Source organism: Staurois parvus, unplaced genomic scaffold (genome assembly GCF_062004578.1).
Source record: "Staurois parvus isolate SC_StPar_1 unplaced genomic scaffold, SC_StPar_1.0 ptg000845l, whole genome shotgun sequence".
Taxonomy (NCBI): domain Eukaryota; kingdom Metazoa; phylum Chordata; class Amphibia; order Anura; family Ranidae; genus Staurois; species Staurois parvus.
Window position 1 is genome coordinate 143921 of NW_028318641.1, and position 24703 is coordinate 168623.

General features: G+C 43.2%; 1 protein-coding gene across 1 annotated transcript in view; it reads left to right on the forward strand.

Moving 5' to 3' along the window:
• PCSK6 (proprotein convertase subtilisin/kexin type 6) overlaps positions 1–24703 on the forward strand; it is a gene marked incomplete at its 5' end in the record, with an annotated part of 254118 nt that overhangs the window by 122927 nt on the left and 106488 nt on the right. Inside the window, one exon of the mRNA XM_089655547.1 lies at positions 1084–1296. Coding sequence (XP_089511673.1) covers positions 1084–1296 — 213 coding nt within the window. The remainder of the gene's footprint in view (positions 1–1083; positions 1297–24703) is intronic.

Genomic DNA, 24703 nt, shown 5'->3' on the forward strand with positions numbered 1-24703 from the left:
AGAAATGATTGCTTTTACAGCCTTTATGGGTGTAAAAGCAATCAGTGTAAAAAAAAAAAAAAAATCTTCATTACCCCCCACAAATAGTACAGTGTCACTATGGTGACACTGTACTGCTAGGGTGACAGTATGTACAAAAAAATAATATATAAAAATGTAAAAAAAAGTTTAAAAATTATAATTTTTGGTTAAACTAATTTGGGTTTTTTTTACTAAAAAGTTAACGGAATAAATTTTGGCCAAGATTTATGAAATATTATTTATTTGCAAAATTTTATAAGAAAAAAATTACATTACATTTTATATTATACAGTGTTTATATGGCGCCAAAGGATTTGCTCAGCGCTGTACATTAAAGTGGGGGACAGAACATGAGACAATACAGTAACAATACAAAACACGAGGGATTCGAGGGCCCTGCTCCTTTGAGCTTACAATCTAGGAGGAAAAACACTTTTTTCTAAATTTTTGGACTTTTTCATTTACATAGCAAAAAAAAAATAATCCCAGTGGTGAATAAATACCACCAAAATAAAGTTATATCTATCTCAAAAAAATTCATATGGGTGCAGTGTTGCATGACCGCGCAATTGTCAATCAAGTCAAGTGTGTCAAGTGTGATAGCCTTGAAAGCTGAAAATTGGCCTGGTCAGGAAGGGGGGGAAAGTGTCCGGACTTGAAGTGGTTAAAATCGATGCATTTTATCACCAGATCTCCACGAATATGCAAACTTCTGATCACAACTTGTACGTAGCCACTTCGGGATACTTTTTTTGCTCTTTTTTTTTTTTTGGTGAGAAACAAGACCATGAGAAACCACACTTTAGCTTTCATAGAACGTCCCTCCTAAGTATGAGGATATCCGATATGTACATTGTTGTATGACAGTTTGGACTTCCAGGACATTGTGTTTTTGTGCCTCTCATAGGGGCTTGTGTAGTAAATTCTGCTTTCTGCCATTTTCCATGGACCTTTCCTTCTGTGACATCTAGTTTGATAGGATAGTTTGAAGTTCTTCTGTAAGTAAATAGTTTTAAAAACTTCATACCTTATTTTTTTTTTTTTGGTTTGTCTTTGTTTTAGGGCCGCAAAGGGCTTGGTTCAATTTTTGTCTGGGCATCTGGTAACGGTGGTAGAGAAGGCGACTACTGCTCCTGTGATGGATATACCAACAGTGTCTACACCATTTCCATTAGCAGCACCACAGAGAATGGTTACAAGCCTTGGTACCTGGAGGAGTGTGCCTCCACCCTTGCTACAACGTACAGCAGCGGAGCCTTCTATGAGAGGAAGATCGTAAGTACATTGTTCTAATGCTTCATGAGGGTTCTTACAGGTTTTTTTAACCTCCTCAGTTTTTTTACTGATTATGTCAGTATTTCTGTGCTCAAAGCGGTACATTTTTTTGCATGGAAATATGTAGTTTTTTTATTGCAGGCCTGTAATTTTTAGGAATAACTCACTGAAATCTGTCCAAACAAAAGTCTAGTAAACATCCCGGGTATGATAAAACTTGAAACATGAAATCCTAAATTATAATTTAATAAATCATAAAAATAATATAATCAAACCAAAAACACAAATTTGAAATAGAGCGCCAAGTTTGCACATCGCTGAGCAAAGTCGCAGAATCGTTTTCAGTGTCTGATGACGAATTTCCCCCACGAATCATTATCACTCAATTCTGCAAGTGGTTCTGATTTACTATCGCTGTTCTCTAGCCGGTCTAAAACCGCTTTTGACCTAAAGGGACGCTTTTTGGACGCCATGGACGATTCTCAGTTTCCAGGCAGAAAGAACAGTAAAAATGCAGGCAGGGCGCCGGACAAAGCACTCGGGACAAAATGTATGTGAAATGGGTTGATACAGGAATGTTATACTATGTGATTTTAGTGTATTGAGTGAATGTCACTTTTTGACATTTTTAAATTTCCCGCCAGTTCTGTCCCCCATACGTCCCAACGTCGCAGGGAATGGAACCCGGAAGACAGATGCCGGCATCGGCCGGAGGACATTGCGGGGGACACTGCAGGGGGGACATCGCGGGAACGCAGGACAAGGTAAGTGAAGAAGAGATCCCGGAGCAACGCTGCAGTGTATTCCTGAGTGTAGCTCGGGGTTACCGCTTGTGGTGCTGAAACTTTACCCCGAGCTACACTCGGGAATACCGCCAGGGGGGTTAACCATTAGCCGCCCGGCCAATGGCCGTTTGGCGGCTTCAGAAGTGCTTCGGCATTCCGGGTGCACGCCATTTGGCGTGCACCCGCACATGCGCAGTTTGCGACCCTGCAGAGCCGCGCAGCGGGGGCGATCTGTCACCGGCCGTGTACCTCGGACACGGCCGATGACAGATCTGAGTACCGGCCCCCATTGCTGGTACCATGTGACCTGCTGTGACCAATCACAGCAGGTCACATGACAGTTGTATACAATGGATGGCTTCATTCATGCCATCCATTGTATACTACTGCCTAGCTGTGAATGGTCACAGCTAATCACATGCACATGCACTGTGACCAAATCACAGCTAAGCACAAAAAAAAAAAAAACCTGAATGAATCGATTTCATTCAGGTTAAATGCTTGCTTATAGCAAAGTAATTCTTTGCTATAAGCAAATTGTGTAAAAAAAAAAAAAAAAAAAAAAAAAAAATGCTGATCACTTCCCCAAAGTAGTACAATGTTACTATGGTAACATTGTACTACTTTGGTCATAGTAAAATATGAAAAAAAATCTTTAAAAAAATGTAATAAAAAATTAAAAATAATAAAAAAAAATATATTTTTTTTTTCATACTGTCACCAGTCAGTGTCCCTGTTCACCGCCATGCCAGTTATATGATGATGCTGTACTGCACTGGTGACAGTATGTAAAAAAAAAATAGTGAAAATAATTTTTTACATTTTTTAATTTTACAAAAAATTATGACAAAAAAAATACAACTTCAAAAAACTCGCCATTCCTCTTATGAAGTACGTCGGACTGTCTACTCTGCAAAAAGGGGTCATTTGGGGGATATCTGTACTGTTCTGACATTCTTGGACCTCAAGAAATTAGATTGGCTGTCAGTACTTCAGGATTAATCATTTTCAGATCTATACCATAGTTTGTGAACTCTATAACTTTCCTACAGACTAAATAATACATCCTAATTTGGGTTATTTTCACCAAAGACATGTAGCAGAATACATCTCGGCCTAAATTTATGAAGAGCAATTATTTATTTGTAAACTTTTATAACAGAAACAAAGAAAACGTCTTTTTTTCAAAATTTGTGGTCTTTTTTTGTTAATTTAGCAAAAAATAAAAACCCCAGCAGTGATTAAATACCAGCAAAAGAAAGCTCTAGTTGTGTGAAGAAAATGATAAAATTTTAGTTTGGGTACAATGTTGTATGACCGTGCAATTGTCATTCAAAGTGTCAGAGCGCTGAAACGTGAAAAATGGCCTGGGCAGGAAGGTGTAAAATTGCACGGTATTGAAATGGTTAAACATCGTATACCATTGAATTCTCAAAGGAGGAACTGGCAAACAAAAAAAAAAATGTAGGCTAGCCCATGGTTATCCTTTGTAGCACCTGAGGCTTTGCCTTGTACCCTGAGCGAGTTACATCACCACCACGTGGTTGCAATTTGCCTGTATCTAGTCACAGAAGGGATGTTGTTGCTGCAGAGGGTAACCCCAGACGTCTTTCACAGTTTGCAGGTTGTTGAATTGAAATTTAATTTCAGGGTTCTTCCCTGGTAAGTCTCACCTTGACAGGTTGGTTGTCTTCTCCAACAAACTCTCTAGGCACAAAGTAATTGTTTCTTGACCCCTGTGAGGCCTGTTGAGTAGAAGCTTAGGGCCTTCCTACGTAGACGGGCTGGTCCTCCTTTACAATGACGTTTTTCCTAGGTTCCTTGACTGGTACCAGCTTGTACTAGGAGGTTCACCTTTTTCCTTGTTGACCATGTCAGGTTGTAGTTTTTTTTTTTTCTTTCCCTAAATGGAAGTTTGTTCCAACACTTTTGTTGGGTTCAGTGAGAAGTATAGCCAAAGCTTTTTTGGCCATACTTCTCTTTTGGGTCACAGGAGCACATTTCCTTTTTTGTACTCCTGCAACCAGTGGTGTATTTAGTTTCTGTGCTGACCTAGGGAACACTAAAACCAGGCGAAGCCCCACCCCTCGCCACCACCGCAACCCCCCCATCCACCCGACGCCCCCCATTGACCAACTCATATCCCCCACCCCCTTTGTGACCACCTGATTCATGCACTGACCTTAACCTCTGGAATGAAACAAGCTGCCGGCCATCCCCACACCCTCCAACAGAGTGCAGCCTCCTCGGTTCTCATGGCGTAGCAGACCAGGTCACCATCTTTACCACTTGTGTCCCTTCTTCGGGTGGGGGAAGTGCCGCCCCCTTGAAAATTGCCATCAAAGGCAACTGCCTTGTTTTCCTCATGGTAAATACACTGCTGCCTGTGACCCAGAAGAGACCGAGAGCTGATTTGGAGCAGACTTGAGAGCTGAGCAACCAGCGGTCAGTTCTCGGTCATAGAGTCACTGTGGGACAACTTCAGGATCACAAAGATGCTGCAAAATTATCGGATGTGGGGCAGGGACAAACTGACCATTCGGAAACTCGGGCACTGCCCGAGGGCCCGGGGTCAGTAGGGGGCCCTATGAGATGCCCCTGGTACCTTTTTCATAGGCTTTTTTGAGTTTGGGCAAGGACACGAGCCCCATGATCCCCTAATGCCCGGGGGCCCCATGAGTTGTCAGTCTGCCCCTGATGTGGGTTTTTTTTTTTAGCACATCTGCTTTAAGGTTGTCCAGCTTCTCGCTTGGTCCAAGGCTTGGTGCTCCCTTCTGTATTGAGTCGTTCCTCTCTGGTTGTTAACCATTTTTTTTTCTTGGGCGTCAGGTTGATTTCTCCATGTCTTCACTCGAGTCCTGTTGGCTAATTCCCCTATTAGGCAGGAGGTTCGGTCTCATCTTTTGCCAGATTCGGGTGTTTGCCCTTCAGGCGGTTCTTGGGTTGCAGGCAGTCCCCAGTTCTGTTTTTGTTGATCCTTTTAGCAGTTGCTGCTGTTGCCCACTACCTCTGTTGGTCTGCTTTTGGAAATCCTGACAATATGGCTTCCTGTATCCCTCAATGGAAAAAAAAAACAAAAAAACTTTTGTGCTCGCTGGACTCCAAGAAACGGATTTTACAGTAAGTACAAAAACCCTACTTTCTCATCCAGCTTTGGTTTATCACAATTTCCCATAGAACAGAAAAAAAAGGTGATGTACAGTCAGGTCCATAAATATTGGGACATCGACACAATTCTACAATTTTTGGCTCTATACACCACCACAATGGATTTGAAATGAAACGAACAAGATGTGCTTTAACTGCAGACTGTCAGCTTTAATTTGAGGGTATTTACATCCAAATCAGGTGAACGGTGTAGGAATTACAACAGTTTGCATATGTGCCTCCCACTTGTTAAGGGACCAAAAGTAATGGGACAATTGGCTTCTCAGCTGTTCCATGGCCAGGTGTGTGTTATTCCCTCATTATCCCAATTACAATGAGCAGATAAAAGGTCCAGAGTTCATTTCAAGTGTGCTATTTGCATTTGGAATCTGTTGCTGTCAACTCTCAAGATGAGATCCAAAGAGCTGTCACTATCAGTAAAGCAAGCCATCATTAGGCTGAAAAAACAAAACAAACCCATCAGAGAGATAGCAAAAACATTAGGCGTGGCCAAAACAACTGTTTGGAACATTCTTAAACAGAAGGAACGCACCGGTGAGCTCAGCAACACCAAAAGACCCAGAAGACCACAGAAAACAACTGTGGTGGATGACCGAAGAATTCTTTCCCTGGTGAAGAAAACACCCTTCTTGGCCAGATCAAGAACACTCTCCAGGAGGTAGGTGTATGTGTGTCAAAGTCAACAATCAAGAGAAGACTTCACCAGAGTGAATACAGAGGGTTCACCACAAGATGGAAACCATTGGTGAGCCTCAAAAACAGGAAGGCCAGATTAGAGTTTGCCAAACGACATCTAAAAAAGCCTTCACAGTTCTGGAACAACATCCTATGGACAGATGAGACCAAGATCTACTTGTACCAGAGTGATGGGAAGAGAAGAATACGGAGAAGGAAAGGAACTGCTCATGATCCTAAGCATGCCACCTCATCAGTGAAGCTTGGTGGTGGTAGTGTCATGGTGCGGGCATGTATGGCTGCCAATGGAACTGGTTCTCTTGTATTTATTGATGATGTGACTGCTGGCAGGATGAATTCTGAAGTGTTTCGGGCAATATTATCTGCTCATATTCAGCCAAATGCTTCACAACTCATTGGACGCCGCTTCACAGTGCAGATGGACAATGACCCAAAGCATACTGCAAAAGCAACCAAAGAGTTTAAGGGAAAGAAGTGGAATGTTATGCAATGGCCAAGTCAATCACCTGACCTGAATCCGATTGAGCATACATTTCACTTGCTGAAGACAAAACTGAAGGGAAAATGCTCCAAGAACAAGCAGGAACTGAAGACAGTTGCAGTAGAGGCCTGGCAGAGCATCAACAGGGATGAAACCCAGCGTCTGGTGATGTCCATGCATCCAGACTTCAGGCTGTAATTGACTGCAAAAGGATTTGCAACCAAGTATTAAAAAGTGAAAGTTTGATTTATGATTATTATTCTGTCCCATTACTTTTGGTCCCTTAACAAGTGGGAGGCACATATGCAAACTGTTGTAATTCCTACACCGTTCACCTGATTTGGATGAAATACCCTCAAATTAAAGCTGACAGTCTGCAGTTAAAGCACATCTGGTTTCGTTTCATTTCAAATCCATTGTGGTGGTGTATAGAGCCAAAAATGTTAGAATTGTGTCAATGTCCCAATATTTATGGACCTGACTGTACATTGACTGTAAATGGTCTTTTGTCAAATTATAATGGTTGCATTTGTTTAACTACTGTGGTTGCACAAGGTGTTCTTTAGTCTTTTGCCTCTGCAACAGTTCTTTGTTTTCATACCCTTCCTCCACGTTCTCCAGTTTCTATCTAAATTTCTTGGTTGGCAGCAATGGATAATATTATATTGTTTTAAGTGTCTGATGAATCAAGTGCCTCATTTTAAAGAAGAGTATTACTATCCTTAGGTAGAAATACTAGAGGGTCTTACCCACAGCCCTCCTGAAAACATAGAAACTCTTGTCCTGCTATTTACATTGCTTGGGGCGGTTCATTGAGAAATACATACAATGGATCCTTTTATTTATGCTCCAATACTAGGTTCTCCAGTGCAGGAGCTTTACTACCAAGTTTTCCATTGCGGAAACTCCAGTACCTGCGTTTTCCATTGCAGGAGCTCTAGTAGCCAGGTTTTCCATTGTGGGAGTTCCAACAGCCAGATTTTCTATTGGGAGAGCTCCAAAATTGGGTTTTCTAGTTCAGGCCTGCTACTCCCAGGATTTTCAGGGAAAGGTGCTCCTTTCCAAGGTTTTCAGGGCAGTAGCTCCACTATAACATTTTTCAGTGCAGGAGGTCACCTCACTGCAGGAATTGGACTATCAGGTTTTCCAGGGTAGGAACTCGACTACTAGATTTTCCAACACATGAGCTCCACTACCTGGGTTTTTTTTCCATTGCAGGAGCTCTACTAGCAAGGTTTTCCATTGCTGGGGCTACAGTACTGTGTTTTCCATTGCCACAGCTCCAGTAGCTAGGTTTTCCATTGTGCGCGCTACAGGATCAGGTTTTCCATTGTGGGAGCTCCACTACCAGGTTTTCTAGTTAAGGCGCACTACTCCGAGGACTTCTAGGGAAAAGAGCTCTATTCCCAGGTTTTCATAGGAAGGAGCTCCAATCCCAGGTTTATTAGGTCAGGAGCTCCTCTTTAAGGTTTTTCAGTGCAGCAGCTCAGCTCATCAAAGGAGTTGATTACCAGGTTTTCCAGAGCAGGAGATCCACTATCAGGTTTCCAGAGCTGGAGCTCCTCTTCTAGATTTTCCACCACCGGAGGTCCTCTAGTAGGTTTTCCAGCGCAAGAGCTCCTCTAATAAGTTTTCCAGGTCAGGACCTGCAGTAACAGCTTGATCACCTGTCTCAAGATTTGTTTGGTGTGCAGGAAAACACTTCCCATATTGAATTTCTTTCTGCTTTAAAAAAATGTGATAAATGTTTGAACTATATATGATGCCTTAATTAGCTCTTCTAACTAGATTTTGCAGCACAGGAGCTCCACTAACTACGCTTTCCAATGCAAGAGCTCCACTATCAGGTTTTCAGATCTGCAGCTCCTCTACTTAGGTTTCCAGCACTGGAGCTTCTCTCCTAGGTTTTCCAGAGCTAGAAATCCTATACTAGGTTTTCCAGAGCTAGAAATCCTATACTAGGTTTTCCAGAGCTAGAAATCCTATACTAGGTTTTCCAGCGCCGGGGCTCCGCAGCTAGGTTTTCCAGCGCCGGGGCTCCGCAGCTAGGTTTTCCAGCGCCGGGGCTCCGCAGCTAGGTTTTCCAGCGCCGAGGCTCCGCAGCTAGGTTTTCCAGCGCCGGGGCTCCGCAGCTAGGTTTTCCAGCGCCGGGGCTCCTCTACTAGGTTTTCCAGCGCCGGGGCTCCTCTACTAGGTTTTCCAGGTCAGGACCTGCAGTGCCAGCTTGACCACCTGTATCAAGATTTGATTTGGCATGCAGGAAAAAATTCCTATATTGAATTGCTTTTTACAGAAATACTGTGATAAATGTTTGAACTGTATATGATCATGCCTTAACTAGCTTATCTAAACCTAAATACTAGCCTGTATGCAGCCTAAATGTTTGAACAGAGCAGAATTAGCATCTGGAAACTATCTTTAAAAAAATGCTGTTTCAAAAAAAAAAAAAAAAACTATAACATTTTATTGAACATTTGTACCCAAGAGCTCCAAATGCTAACCTGGCTCCCCGCATGAGCCAAGTGTCAGTGCTAGAGGCCTCATCGGTGCTCACTATGCCATTAGTTCATTTAATGGTCTCTACAATGAAATCTTGTAGGATTTATAAACTGTTCCAGTTTGGCCCTCCTGCCACTCCTTCTGCCGAGATAAGAGTTTCCAAGTGTTCCTTGGTCTGTTTTACATTCTCAGGAAAAAAAAAATTTTTCAGGTGGATTTAGTTTTGAAGACATTATTTAGTTTCAATGTAAAATTGACCTGTATTTTATGAAGTTAAACATGTCCAGTTATACTCAACCGGCTAAAAGTATACTTTTTGATGTTCTCTCAATTTCAGTATAATGACTGACCAGGTCTCTTTCCATACCAGTGTAAGGTTGTCTGTTGAAATGCTTGTGCCTAGTTTTCCTGGTCGGGGTTTCACAGGTGGACCTGCAATTCATAGCAATCTTTTTGCTGCCTGAAATGCAAGAAATATGCTTGAATTTCTATATATGAAATGAAAATGTGCTATTGAAAAATTTGTAACCCGACTGCTTCCGAAGACTGAAAATTTCATACATCTCTTCTTTAACCGGTTACAGTTCCTCTTGCATATGGTTTTGTGTTAGCATCTCGCATTTTTTCTGAGCTTAAAGCATTATTTTACACACCTTCCTTCCAGGTTCGCGTTCTCCAGACACTTGAATAGCATGGCCATGATGACTTCAATCCCGCGCGTGTGCACGGGAGTCGCCATCATAGCATGGTGCTTTCTGCAATCACGGCACAGGCAGTATGTCGTGAATGCCGCTTTAAAGTGGTTTTAAACCTAACTTTGGAATTTTGCCCTCTAATCTATAAATTTTAGCTGGCACTCCATATTTTTTTTTTTTAATATTCAGGCATCATCCCCATCTCTGACTTACAGCTGAAGGGAACGAACAGGGATAACTCACTGGTTGTTAGGACGCTGGCAGCTGCCCACTCCCTAGCAACCAGCCCAAGCGGGAATCTGTCCTTTTTAGCAGGGGTACTAAAACCTTGGCTAAATGGTTCTCTTCTTGCTGCATTTAGAGGTTCAGTTCAGTAGAACCTCAAAGTTTGCTTGCCAAAATCTGAAAATATAGAATTCGAGCCCCGCAGCTCATCCCTTGTCAAATCCTGTTATAGTTGCATGACATAGTACAATATATTACAGTTGTACAGGGATCAGTCAGACAACAGGGAGATCGTACATAAAGCTGCTCTAACCATTGATTAGCCAGGAAATCAAACTTCTCCAATGTTCTGGTAATGTGGGTGAAGGATGTCTTTGACTGACAGCACCCTTTGGAAAGTGACAGCAGAAAAAAAAACAAGTGGTCCATCAAGTCTGCCCTTTTTTTTGGGGGGGGGGGGGTTGTTTGACTATAGATCTTGTCCCAGCATGTTTGAATCCACTGACTGTTGACTGACTCAGTACATCTGCTGGGAGTCTCAACTACTTTTCCGGTAAAGAAAAATACTTTCTAAAATCACTTTTGACCTCTTTTAGTTTGAGGTCATGTCCCCATGTTCTTGATCTTGGTTTCATATTGAAAATCCTGCCCTCCTGAACCTTGTTAAGGCCCTTGATGTATTTAAAGGTTCATGTCTCCCCTTTCCGTTCTTTCCTCCAGATTGTACATATTAAGCTCCTGAAGCCTCTCCTGATATGTATCCCCCAGACCTTCCCCGTTCTTATTGCCTGTCTCTGGACTTGTTCTATGTTGTCAATATCTTTGTAAGTGAGGTCTCCAAAACTGGACACAGTATTCTAAATTAAGTCTAAAGAGATAGCTATATATAGAGAGAGAGAGAGAGAGAGAGAAATCAGGACTCCTGTCCTCCTGTTGGTGGCTTTTCTAATGATAAAACGTTCTATATCGAGGAATCAGGACCTCCTTCCTCCTGCCAGTGACGCCTCTTGTCATATAAAGATCTATATGGAGGAATCAGGACCTCCTTCTTCCTGCTGGAAATCCCTCTAGTGGTAACTAAAGATCTATATAGAGAAATCAGGTTCTCCTTCCTCCTGCTGGTGACCCCTCTTGTCATATAAAGATCTATATGGAGGAATCAGGACCTCCTTCCTGATGGAGATCCTTCTAGTGGTAACTAAAGCTCTATATAGAAGAATCAGGTTCTCCTTCCTCCTGCCGGTGATCCCTCTAGTGATTATAAAGATCTATATAGAGGAATCAGGACCTCCTTGCTCCTGTTGGTGACCCCTCTAGTGATATAAAGATCTATATAGAGGAATCAGGACCTCCTTCCTCTGCTGGTGATCCATCTTGTGATAACTAAAGATCTATATAGAGGAATCGGGACCTTCTTCCTCCTGCTGGCGACCCCTCTAGTGATGCATCTTAGAATTCTATTCACTGGAGATTATTTCCAGTGCCTGGCCACACAGGTTGCTCATTTTGCAATCATCTAAGTACCCCCAAATCTTTCCTCTGTAGTGCTGGCCAACTCTGTACCCCCCAGTGTTGTACTCTGTCAAGAAATGATTTTAAATTTTCTGGTTTCAAACTTTATTTCCCGAATGAGATGTCTAAACCTGGAAAACTAGTTTAAAGGACTGGTGAGATTTATCTTTAAAAAGCTGCTAATATATTACACAAATATGTATTTAAAGCTTCCATAGCTGTATAAAGTGAGATTTTGGCATTGCAGTTACTTTTTATGAAGCGGTGAACATTCTGTTTTTATTGGTAACATTTGCAGAGACTTTAGATGCTGAAAAAAGGCCTACAAGGACCGCTAATGGCATTGCTGGACAGGAAGCTAGTCATTATTTAGCACATTTTATACCCCTGTAATTTTTGTCATATGTACTCAGCTCTGATAAGCTCTTACAAATATTTCACATATCCATATGTAAACCGACACACTAAAGTCTCATATAAGCTTTAACATGTCATTTCAAAAGTCGTTTTTAATGATTACATCTGCAGCTTTTAGTAAAATGCCTGGTGATTCTGCTGAGATCGTGCTACAGGCACTTCTGTCATGACAACTGTCCCTGTTTCTCTTTTTGCTGTTTGATTTGTCAGTCCGCCATACATCTCTCAGTGGCAACTGCAAGTGGTTGTATTGCATAGCTGGCCAGGCTGCATATCCTCCATGTGCACAGCCTCTTGATGCACTCTTTAACCCATTCCTGCACAGCTTGACTGGTCAACCAGATTCCCTGAGGCACCATGGGCACAAGTTTCTCCTCTAGGCACCATAGCAGAGGCACCCCCCAGGAGGCCCTTGGGCTGGCCTAGCCAGCACTATGCATAGTCTTTTGCAAACCTTCCTCTGGCCTTACAGTAGAGGCCTCCAACAGTAGCCCTTCTGGCACAGGTTTCGTTTCTAGAAGATGTTCCCATTTAAAAGAGATCTCCAAACATTCCAAGTTCCAATTTTTCAGTCCTTCAAACTTTAGAGCAGTTGAAAAGTGGCCATTGGGAGTAGAAAAGGTCCCAAAGTCAGTGGGAAAACACCCTGACACCATCTTTAGTGTCAGTGGGAGGAATTGTGCCCCATTGTTGGTGTCATTAGAAGGAACTGTGCCCCTTAATTTGTGTTAGTGGGAGGAATTATGCCCCATTGTTGGTATCTGTGGATGAAATAGTGCCCCGAGGGCTGGATAGAAGCTAGCAAAGGGCCACAGTTTGGAAACCACTGCATTAGAGTTTAGGAGACAGAAGAGTCCATACAACAGCCTTTCAGCGCTTTACTGGAACACAGTTGATCAGATATTTAAGCTCTTTAGTCATCCCTAATGAGGACGGCACAATCCTTCTATTATAGATAGAAAACAGAGTTGGAGGAAGTCCATACCTCTTTGGGGTTCATCAGAGTCTTACATCCCATATCCCAAGCATGTGAGTAGCACATATTCCTGCACCTCTCCTTGCTCACTCACGCCCCTGAGGAAACTCCAAAATATACAGTAGGAACTACACCAGGCACCTCTGTACCCTTACCTTACATATGTTTTCCCACTGTTATAAACATCAGGAAAACCGCCCTAAGAAATGCCATGCAGCCATGGCTGGGGTGTGTGCATGTAGACAGGACGTAACCGCAAAGATTCTGCTGATCAGTATCACCGAGATGCAGCAAAGGTTAAAAAAAAATATATTTTATTAAAGTGGAACTTTAGGTAAAGAAAAGTGGTGAACAGGCAGAAATTTTAATGCAGAAGAGACATGATTTGTCTCTTCTGCATTAAAGTTAAATACCTGCCGGCCCCTGTACAGTGAGCTGTGCATGCGCAGCTCACTGTACAAATTCGGCAAAGCCGAATCTGACTAGGCTCCCGAGCATGCACTTGAGTGACATTGTCCTCAGCTGGCCAGAGACCGCGGCCGGGCGGGGAGCAGTGGGATGCCGCATCACTGGAACAGAGGTGAGTGAAGTTCCACTTTAATCTTGAACTCGAGGCAAACAACTGTACAACATAACTAGAACTATATACTGTAACCCAATTTTATTGTGTTTTTGGGGGACAAATCTGGTTACGTGCATAGATTATAATTTTTTCCTGTTGGTGGAGCCACTTGGTAATTTGGGTTCTCTGTTCTGCGTCTCAACTCCAAGTACAACCTCCGCTCCTCTGACGCACCTGGTTGAATGAAAGTGTCACGTACCTGATAGAAGTCTGAATTATGAAGTCAGCCTCTCTTGTATCTCCAACCCAAGTTTCCCAAGTCTAAGTTTCCAACCAAGGCCCCACTGAAGGTGAAACAGCTGGTGCCGAGGGACAGGAGGAACACGAGTGCCTGTGGCTACTGATTGTGGAACTTGCGGCTGGTGATGTAACCTCTGTAAATCAGACAGGGCATCCAATCAGGAACATAGGAGATGCCGGAACGGCCAACTGAGGTTAGGAAAGCACTCCACTGGAACTGCAAGATCTGGGTACATGGCTTGCCGGAACATCTGATAAGCGTGAGACCGGAACACACCGTGACAACCGGAGCTGATGTAATGACACCCAGGACAAGCACTCGGCAGGACTGTAGAGCCAAACTGGAGCCGGAAGCGTAGTCAGAGTAATAGCCAGGGTCAGCAACGAGCAGGCGATGGAGTACCGGAACATCAGACAGGGACAAGGTCAGGAGGAAGCCAGGATCAGACACCGATGAGCAGAAGCATAACCAGGATTGAAGAGCAGGTCAATGGCAAGCCGGGTCAGTAACTGAAACAAACAGGATACAGCAGGAAACAGGAAGTTGGCTGAAGACCAATCAGCACTGACAGAGTAAGAGCCTCCTTTAAATAGTCTGTTTGGCGCCAGAAACATTGAGCACGCTCCTGCGTGTGTGCACCTGTGTGCGCGCATTTTTGCGCACATGCGCGAGCCTATGCTCATTTCTGTTAGCCAGTTGCTGTACAGGAATTCCCTTACAGAAAGTTACTGCAAGCACTTATAAGAACACAAGTATAGATACCATTTAGCTTGGCTGTGAATTCGCACCAGGAAAAAGGCAAGAACGTTAAGTGGTAAATGAACGCAATGCATTGGTGCAGGTTAGAGTAAATGATGGTTTGAGCATAAATGAGCACACAGAGGGTAGGTTCAGACAGTCAGTGCCAAAGTAACTTAGAATAGAGCTCTGTACCACTAGACAGGAGTCAACTCCTAAATCGGCAAAATCAACAAAAAACCATGCATAGAAGCATTAACTGCAATGTGAATGATAATACTGTAGCTAGTTTAGGGTGCACTGCAGGAGAATGGATGGAATATGGTGCAATGTCCCCAAAGAATTATATCTTCGCATAAGCAATAGGTAACTGTCTCTGTGTAGCAGCTGTAGTCGTAACTCTTCATCTGGCTAGGGTTGGGGCCCGATTTTACTGTTGGTGCACATGAGAACAGTACCAGTCAAAACTGCATGCAGCAATAAGGCTACTAGATGGCTGTATGGTCAGTTCCTAAAGGGTTCAGTCTCTCTAGTAGCAACTGGTTATGGCTAGAAGGCCCTCTCACCAGACCCAGTAACACAGCAGCAATGGTCCCTTTGGTCAGATGTCCACTTAATTCTGGGTTGCCTGGGGTGACTCTAGTCCCCAGCACAGCACAGACTTTATCCTGGCAGTGGCTTAGTCCCTCTGCACACAGGCCACGCTCTGTAATCGCCAAATGTTGGTACAGAGTACTGCAGCAGGTCCTTACGCTCTCTTACCTCACACTATTTTCTCCAGACCTCCAGTGAACTTGCCCAGGAAAAGTTCTCAGTTCTCCTTCTCATGCATGGCTTGGTGGAGGTTGTAGTCCAAACCCTATTCCTTCTATTAGCGTTCCTAACAGGGGCGGACTGACCATTTGGAAACACGGGCACTGCCCGAGGGCCCGGACTCAGTAGGGGGCCCCATGAGATGCCCCTGGTACCTTTTTCATAGGCTTTTTTGAGTTTGGGCAAGGACACAGGGGCCCCATGATCCCCTATTGCCCGGGGGCCCCATGAGTTGTCAGTCCGCCCCTGGTTCCTAAGGAGACTACATGTCCCATAATTCTCCTCCAGCCTCAAGCAGGTTAGAGTAATTTCTTGTATAGCTATATTTATGAACTTGTAGGCTGCTAGAGAGCTACTGAGTAGAATGTTAAAGCAATATTAAAACCAAAAAACACATTTCTTTATAATTTCAGCTTTTCAATTCTTTAAATATGATGGCTGCATTAGTTTTCTTTTTTAGATTTTTTAACCTGTCCAAGAGTGTCTCTGTTGCTCCTTCATTCAAAGTGTTGGAACCCTAAGACAGGAAGTGTTATTGACCGCATCTTTGGCTTTCCTAGCCCCGAAATGCGTAGCCATGCCCCTGTTGACATAGTGACATAATTGCCAAAGACTGCCAAGTGGAGCCAACTCTAGGTGAGCTGGCTGAAGTGATCTGGCAAGCCGCATCTTAGGGGGGAGCTTGTGTTCCAGCCTGACAGCAATCGTCCTCCCCACACTAGCTTCTTGGTGCAGCTCTGCATTTACCAGCCGCCTCTCTGCCGATCTCTGCAGGCCATAGCCTCTCCACAGAGGTTTTCATCTTAGATTTTTCTGATAAGCTGACCTCATTAATGCAGTGAGTGCAATCTTATGTTTAGTATTTGCTTTTAATTGTCAACACTTTGGTGGCACCCTCTTCTCTTTAATTCGTTGTTGTTGATCAGATCACAAGGTGAAAATAAAGAAAAAAAAACTAATGCAGCCACCACAAGGATTGTTAACCACTTCCCGTCCGGCCGTTGTATATAAATGGCTGGACGGTGGCAGTGCAGGGGCGGGTGGCTGTTTATAAACGGCCTCCCTGCTGGTGCGTGCTCCCTGGGAGCGTGCAGCACCGCGATCCGGTGCCCGCCGTGTCCTCCGGACACAGTGGAACACCGATCATCGTACGGGACCTCTGTTACAAGGTCCCGATCATGTGATCACTGATTGGTCAATCAGTAATCACATGCAGAGCAGTAAGCAAGATGTCACTTCTGACATCATTGCTTACTACGTGTGAAATCTGTGAATGATCACAGAGGTCACATGGTACAGGGCTATTCACAACAGCCTTGTACCATGTGACAAGCTGTGACCAATCACAGCTCACACAGTAGTTCTCAATGGCTGCAAGAATGCAGCCAGAGAGGAGAAATGATTGCTTTTACAGCTTTTATGGGTGTAAAAGCAATCCGTTTGGGGGGGAAAAAAAAAAAATCTTCATCACCCCCCACAAGCAGTAGTGTGTCACCATGGTGACACTGTACTGCTAAGGTGACAGTATGTAAAAATAAATATAAAAAAAATTATAATTTTTGGTTATAAACGAATTTGTGATTTTTTTTTTTTTTTTTACTAAAAAGATAACTGAATAAATTTTGGCCAAGATTTATGATGAAATATTATTTATTTGCAAAATTTTATAAGAAAAACACTTTTTTTAAAAAGTTTTGGACTTTTTCATTTATATAGTAAAAAAAAAAAAAAAATCCCAGTGGTGAATAAATACCACCAAAATAAAGCTTTCTGTCTCAAAAAAATGCTAAAAAAATTATATGGGTACAGTGTTGCATGACTGCGCAATTGTCATTCAAATTGACTGGGCAGCACAGTGGCTAAATGGTTAGCACTTCCGCCTGGCAGTACTAGGGTTCTTGGTTCGAATCCCAGCCACGGCACCACCTGCCTGGAGTTTGCATGTTCTCCCTGTGCCTGCGTGGGTTTCCTCCGGGTACTCCGGTTTCCTCCCACACTCCAAAGACATGCTGGTAGGTGAATTGGCTCCTGTCCAAATTGGCCCTAGTATGTGTATGCATGAATGTGAGTTAGGGACCTTAGATTGTACACCTCTTGAGGGTTAGGGACCTTAGATTGTACCCCCCTTGAGGGTTAGGGACCTTAGATTGTACCCCCCTTGAGGGTTAGGGACTGATGTGAATGTACAATATATATGTAAAGCGCTGTGTAAATGGATGGCGCTATATAAGTACCTGAAATAAATACATAAAATAAGTGTGATAGCTCTGAAAGCTGAAAATTGGCCTGGACAGGAAGGGGGTGGAAGTGGTTAAGCTGCTATATATTACATTTTTGGGTTTTAACATCTCTTTAATTCTTTAGATTGTAAGCTCCATGAGCCGGGCCTTCACATTCCTTCTGAACTGTATTGTTGCTGTATTGTCTCCCGTTATATTGTAAAGCGCTGAGCAAACTGTTGGCGCCATATAAATCCTGTATAATAATTATTCAATATGAAGAATAACAAATATCAAACAAACCTGGATACGCTGCATGAAACTTTCCAACAATTAGTGGCAGATCACCAACATGTCATGATTCTCATTTGAAGGAGCGCTTTAGAAATGATTCTTCCGACGTTCTGCGGTGATGAGGCTCTAGCCGCATGATAACTAGCACTGACATGAAGGAAAAAAAAAAGACAAGAAGAGACGCCTCTTGTTATATTTTATTCTTTAGCCACTCAATTAACGACTTGCAAAAGTTTTCCCCTTCCATCCCTCGCTGTGCCCGGCGCCGGACTGACATCGAATTACCCACTCACTCATCGGAAAGCTCTTCTACATATTTGCATTTCAATATTAACGGACGGCTTCTCCTGGGCGCTCTGCTTCACTAATTGGCTGGAAGGATGCGGAGAGCCGGCGATAATTAATGTACCTGGTATTTCAGGTTCAGACCTTCCTTCTGTGCGGGATGTATTTATGACTTGATAAATTATCCAACTGTCTGCCATCTAACCGTGCGACATATATAACAGATCTAATAAGGAGTAGAAAGCACTCGGCCATTTAATGCGTTTTTTTTTTTTTTTCTTCTTTCTCAATTCCAGTTCACGAGTTTAATCGTTTTTACAGCAAAGGCAGAATAGCAAATAGTTGAAAGATTTTACTTTCAAACTTCGGGCTGTAATTGCATACTTAATATGCAACATGATCCGGTTTATTTTCTAAGGCACCCCGGGAGGAGAACCTCCGCGTACGCTCCAAAATAACCTGAACAACCTTATAAATCTTTCATGAAACAAGAGCAGCATTTTGTAAACCCCCTTTGAAATGTGCTATATGAATGGCTCTGAAGTTCATGTTTGGCGGACGTGGAGCTTTCAGGCTCGGAGAAATGCGTAGAGATGGCACTTATGTTTATAAAAGATGCATGCGGTGTGACGGCTCGGGCGGTGTTGCTGCGCGACAGACAGGTGCAGCCATTAGCGTGTATTAATCACAGATGGGCTGTAATGGGTGTTGGAGAACTAAATTATCTATGATGAGCTTTAGACGGCTCTACCTAGCTAGGCAACATGGGATTTGTAGTTAAGTGCTGAAGCTGTGAATATAAGTGGAGGGTTGGGCTTCGTGCATACTCTGTGTTCAGCCCCGGGATATGAGGCTTCGGCGTTTAGAGGGCACCGGTGCCACCGTTCAGGGCAGCCTTTCTTCTTTTTTTTTTTTTTTTTTTTTTTTTTGTTACACAGTCTGGCTGAAAAAAGACAAAAGTCCATCCAGTTAAAGAAATTAAAAAAAAAAAAAAAAAAAAAATATATATATATATATATATATATATATATAAAATCCTATACCCACAGCTGATCCAGAGGAAGGCAAAAAAAAAGTCCATACAGTTCAACCATTATTAAAAAAAAAAAGTGTTATCCATCACCCACAGCTAATCCACAGGAAGACTAAAAAAAGTCCATCCAGATCAACTATTAAAAAAAAAAAAAAAAAAAAAAAAAAAGTTGTCATATACCCACAGTTGATCCAGAGGAAGGCAAAAAAAAGTCCATCCAGTTCAACCATTAATAATAAAAAAAAAAGTTGTTATCCGTCACCCACAGCTGATCCAGAAGAAGGCAAAATAAATTCCATCCAGTTCAACCATTAAAAAAAAAAGAAAGTTGTTATCCTTCATCTACAGTTGATCCAGAGGAAGGCAAAAAAAAGTCCATCCAGTTCAACCATTAAAAAAAAAAAGAAAGTTGTTATCCTTCATCTACAGTTGATCCAGAGGAAGGCAAAAAAAAAGTCCATCCAGTTCAACCATTAAAAAAAAAAAAAAAAAGTTATCCTTCACCCACAGCTGTTCCAGTGGAAGACTAAAAAAAGTCCATCCAGTTCAACCATTAAAAAAAAAAGTTGTCATATACCCACAGTTGATCCAGAGGAAGGCAAAAAAAAAGAACATCCAGTTCAACCATTAATAGAAAAAAAAAAAAGTTGTTATCCTTCATCCACAGTTGATCCAGAGGAAGGCAAATAAAAGTCCATCCGGTTCAACCATTAATAGAAAAAAAAAAAAGTTATCCTTCACCCACAGCTGTTCCAGAGGAAGGCAAAAAAACCCAGCAAAGCACGATCCAATTTGCTCCTGCAGAGAAAACAATTCCTTCCTGATCCCCCGAGAGGCAATCAGATATTCCCTGGATCAACTTTACCTATAAAAAGACGCCGCGGGGCTTGGGCGGTGTTGCTGCGCAGCAGACAGGTGCAGCCATTAGCGTGTATTAATCACAGATGGGCTGTAATGGGTGTCGGTGATCTAAATTATCTATGATGAGCTTTACACGGCTCTATCTAGCTAGGCATCATGGGATTTGTAGTTAAGTGCTGAAGCTGTGAATATAAGTGGATGGTTGGGCTTCGTGCACACTCAGTGTTCAGCCCCGGGATATGAGGCTTTGGCGTCTAGAGGGCACCAGTGCCACCGTTCAGGGCAGCCTTTGTTCTTTTTTAGTTACACAGTCAGTCTGGCTGAAAAAAGACAAAAGTCCTTCAAAAAAAAAATATTTAAAAATATATATATATATATATATGGAAGGCAAAAAAAAAGTCCATCCAGTTCAACCATTAATAAAAAAAACAAAAAGTTATCCTTCACCCACAGCATTTAGAGGGCACTGGTGGCACCGTTCAGGGCAGCTGCTTGCAGCCTTTTTTTCTTTTTTTTTTTTTTCTTACAGATACATAGTCTGGATGGAAAAAGACAAAAGTCCATCCAGTTCATCAAAAATCAGGAAAAAAGGAATTGGGAAACGCTGGGGAATCCATGTAAGTGTCTGAAAGTGGTGGTGCCACTAGAATGTCTGGAAGGGTGCTACCTTATCAATATGCAAAAACAAAAAGAGAGGAAGAAAAAGGCTGCACACCTAAAAGACTAACCTCAAAGAAATTTTTTTATGCATCATAAACAGTTATAGGCCATCGGAGACATGACAAACCTGTATGACAGAGGACTCTACCCCCTGAGATATAAAGAGGAAACCCTCTAGGATGGACCAAAAGTAGAATGGTCCACTAGGACTGACGTGACCCAACCCTCCAACACCCAACCCCTTGACACAAACCACCCCACCAGCCCTATCAACCCCCCAATCTCCCATGCCATCCCCCCTCCAACCTACATTTGGGATCCCGTACAATCAGTTCTCAGAGGACTAATCTCTCAAATCTATTGCACATGTTAAGAAACAACAACAAACCTGTTTAATGTCGGTATGGGAGAAAGCTCTTAACCGAACATACGCAGACACACAGTACAGCCCTGGCCAAATGTTTTGAGAATGACACAAATATTACCTGCAAGGAAACACGTGCAGTCATCATTGCTTTGCACAAAAAGGGATTCACAGGCTAGGATATTGCTGCTACTAAGATTGCACCTAAATCAACCATACATCAAATCATCAAGAACTTCAATGAGAAAGGTTCAATTGTTGTGAAGAAGGCTTCAGGGCACCCAAGAAAGTCCAGCGCCAGGACTGTCTCCTCAAGTTGATTCAGCTGTGGGATCGGGGCACCACCAGTGCAGAGCTTGCTCAGGAATGGCAGCAGGCAGGTGTGAGTGCATCTACATGCACAGTGAGGCGAAGACTTTTGGAGGCTGGCCTAGTGTCAAGAAGGGCAGCAAAGAAGCCACTTCTCGCCAGGAAAAACATCAGGGACAGACTGATATTCTTCAAACGTTACAGGGATTGGACTTCTGAGTACTGGAGTAAAGTCCTTTTCTCGGATGAATCCCCTTTCCAATTGTTTGGGGCATCTGGGAAGAACCTTGCCCAGAGAAGAAGAGTGTCATGCCAACAGTAAAGCATCCCGAGACCATGTGTGGGGTTGCTTCTCAGCCAAGGGAGTGAGCTCACTCCATGAATACAGAATGATACAAAAACATCCTCCAACAGCAACGTCTCCCAACCATCCAAGAACAGTTTGGTGATGAACAATACCTTTTCCAGCACGATGGAGCACCTTGCCATAAGGCAAAAGTGATAACGAAGTGGCCTGGGGAACTAAACATTGAAATTTTGGGTCCATGGCCAGGAAACTCCCCAGACCTTAATCCCATTGAGAACTTGTGGTCAATCCTCAAGAGGCGTGTGAACAAAAAAACGCACAAATTCTGCCAAACTCCAAGCATTGATTATGCCAGATTGGGCTGCCATCATCAGTATGTGGCTCAGAAGTTGACTGACCGCATGCCAGGGGGAATTGCAGAGGTCTTGGAAAAGAAGAGTCAACGCTGCAAATATTGACTCTTTGCATAAACTTCATGTAATTGTTAAATGCTTTTGGCACTTATGTAATGCTTGTAATTATACGTCATTATCCCATAGTAACATCTGACAAACAGATCTAAAAACACTAAAGCAGCAGACTTTGTGAAAATTAATATTTGTGTCATTCTCAAAACTTTTGGCCGGGGCTGTAGTTCAAAGTATTGTTTCTCACACATAAGGCTTCAAAAACCTGACTCCAAGAATTGGAGTTTATTGGCTATTGTTGTGATCAGGGGCGGACTGACAACTCATGGGGCCCCCGGGCAATAGGGGATCATGGGGCCCCTTTGTCCTTGCCCAAACTCAAAAAAGACTATGAAAAAGGTACCAGGAGCATCTCATGGGGCCCCCTACTGACCCCCCGGGCAATAGGGGATCATGGGGCCCCTGTGTCCTTGCCCAAACTCAAAAAAGCCTATGAAAAAGTTACCAGGGGTATCTCATGGGGCCCCCTACTGACCCCGGGCCCTCGGGCAGTGCCCGGGTTTCCAAATGGTCAGTCCGCCCCTGGTTGTGATGGTATTTAGTTGGGTTATAAGCTACTATGGCGATGGTATTTAACCCCGAATTAGCTTATGGCTACTGTATTTATTTCAGGTACTTATATAGCGTTGTTAATTTACACAGCTTTCTACATAGAGCTCTATATATTGTACATTCACATCAGTCCCTAACCCTCAAGGGGCGTACAGTCTAAGGTCCCTAACGCACATGCATACTAGGGTCAATTTAGACAGGATCCAATTAATCTACAGTGGGGTAAAAAAGTATTTAGTCCCCACCAATTGTGCAAGTTCTCCCACTTACAAAGATGAGAGAGGCCTGTAATTGGCATCATAGGTAGACCTCAACTATGAGAGACAAAATGAGAAAAAAAATCCAGACAATCACATTGGCTGATTTGGAAGGAATTTATTTGCAAATTATGGTGGCAAATAAGTATTTGGTCAATATCAAAAGTTCAGGTGAATACTTTGTTATATATCCTTTGTTGGCAATGACAGAGGTCAGACGTTTCCTGTAAGTCTTCACAAGGTTGGCACACACTGTTGCTGGTATGTTGGCCCATCCTCCATGCAGATCTCCTCTAGAGCAGTGATGTTTTGGGGCTGTCGCTGGGCAACACGGACTTTCAACTTTCAACTCCATCCAAAGGTTTTCTATGGGGTTGAGATCTGGAGACTGGCTAGGCCACTCCAGGACCTTGAAATGCTTCTTACGAAGCCACTCCTTCGTTGCCCGGGTGGTATGTTTTGGATCATTGTCATGTTGGAAGACCCAGCCACGTTTCATCTTCAGTGCCCTTGCTGATGGAAGGAGGTATGCCCCACTGTACAAGCGTGTCTTTGGCGTGTGGGAGGAAACTGGAGTACCTGAAGGAAACGCACACAGGGAGAACATGCAAACTCCACTCAGGTGAATGTTGGAACTTGAACCATTGACCCTAGTGCTACCAGGCGGAAGTGCTAACCATTTAGCCACTGTGCTGCCTCATTGATGCACTTCTATTTGTGTGAGTTCCGTAAGTAGTTTGAGCCAAGGGATTGGGATGGTCCACTGTTATTCCACATGTTTGTCAGATTCCAGCTGTACATTTTTTTTTTTAATAATGCTGACTGGGTGCTGAGATAATCTGACACTACTTTTTTTTTTTTCTAAGTAAAGTTTTCAGAGAAACCTGTTTCAAAAGCATTCTAGTGGAAGAACGGAATTTCACTTAGTTTAAGGGCAATCGTTACCCAGAATAACGGATTAATTTATTTCAGAATGGCTATCCTTGGAAGATTCCACTTAGAGGGCATTGTAAATTCCTGCCGTAATAACCTGGCGATAGTGAGTCCTATGTTCTTTATGGCTTGTGCACATGAACATGCTTATACGCTGGAGTGTACTTAAAAAATTTTGGCTTAATAGACCTTAGATTTGAAGACTCTGAGGCGTTCCCCCCCCCCCCCCCCCCCCAAAAAAAAATACTTGGCAGCCACAAATACAGTAGCTTCTGACTTTTACTATTAGGACATGCATCCAGCGGGGTCCTCACCCCGAGCCGATTTTTCAATCCGCTATCGGGTCCGCCATCTTGATTAAGAGAAACCGGCAGTGAAGCCTTGCTGCTTCACAGCCGGTTTCCTACTGCGCATGCGTGTGACTGGTCTGCAGTCTTCTGGGACCTGTGAAGGCTGCAGAGGGAAGAAGGGAGGGGGAAAACTTCCATGTTCCGTGTGAACTGGGGAAGGATGCAGAGAAGCGGCACTTAATTTTGTTCGCTGAATCAACAGATAAATATACTAGAAGCCTAAAAAAGGAAATTAACCTCCCTAGCGGTATTCCCGAGTGTAGCTCGGGGTAAAGTTTCTTTACCAAAAGCGGTAGCCCCGAGCTACACTCGGACTTGCCATGCGGCGCTGCATAGGGAGTCCCTGCAGCACTTACCTTGTCCTTCACTTCCGCGATGTGTCCCCTGCAGCGTCCCCGGCCATCTCCTCCGGCCGATGCCGGCATCCGGCTTCTGTGTTCCGGTCCCTGTGACGTCGGGATGTACGGGCGCTTTCGGCGGCGGGAAATTTGAAAATTTAAAAAATTTCATTTTTTTCAAAAAAAATTTTACATAGCAAAACATTGCTGTTTCAACCCATTTCACATACATTTTGTCCCGAGTGCTTTGTCCGGCGCCCTGCCTGCATTTTGTCTGTTCTTTCTGCCTGGAAACTGAGAAACGTCCATG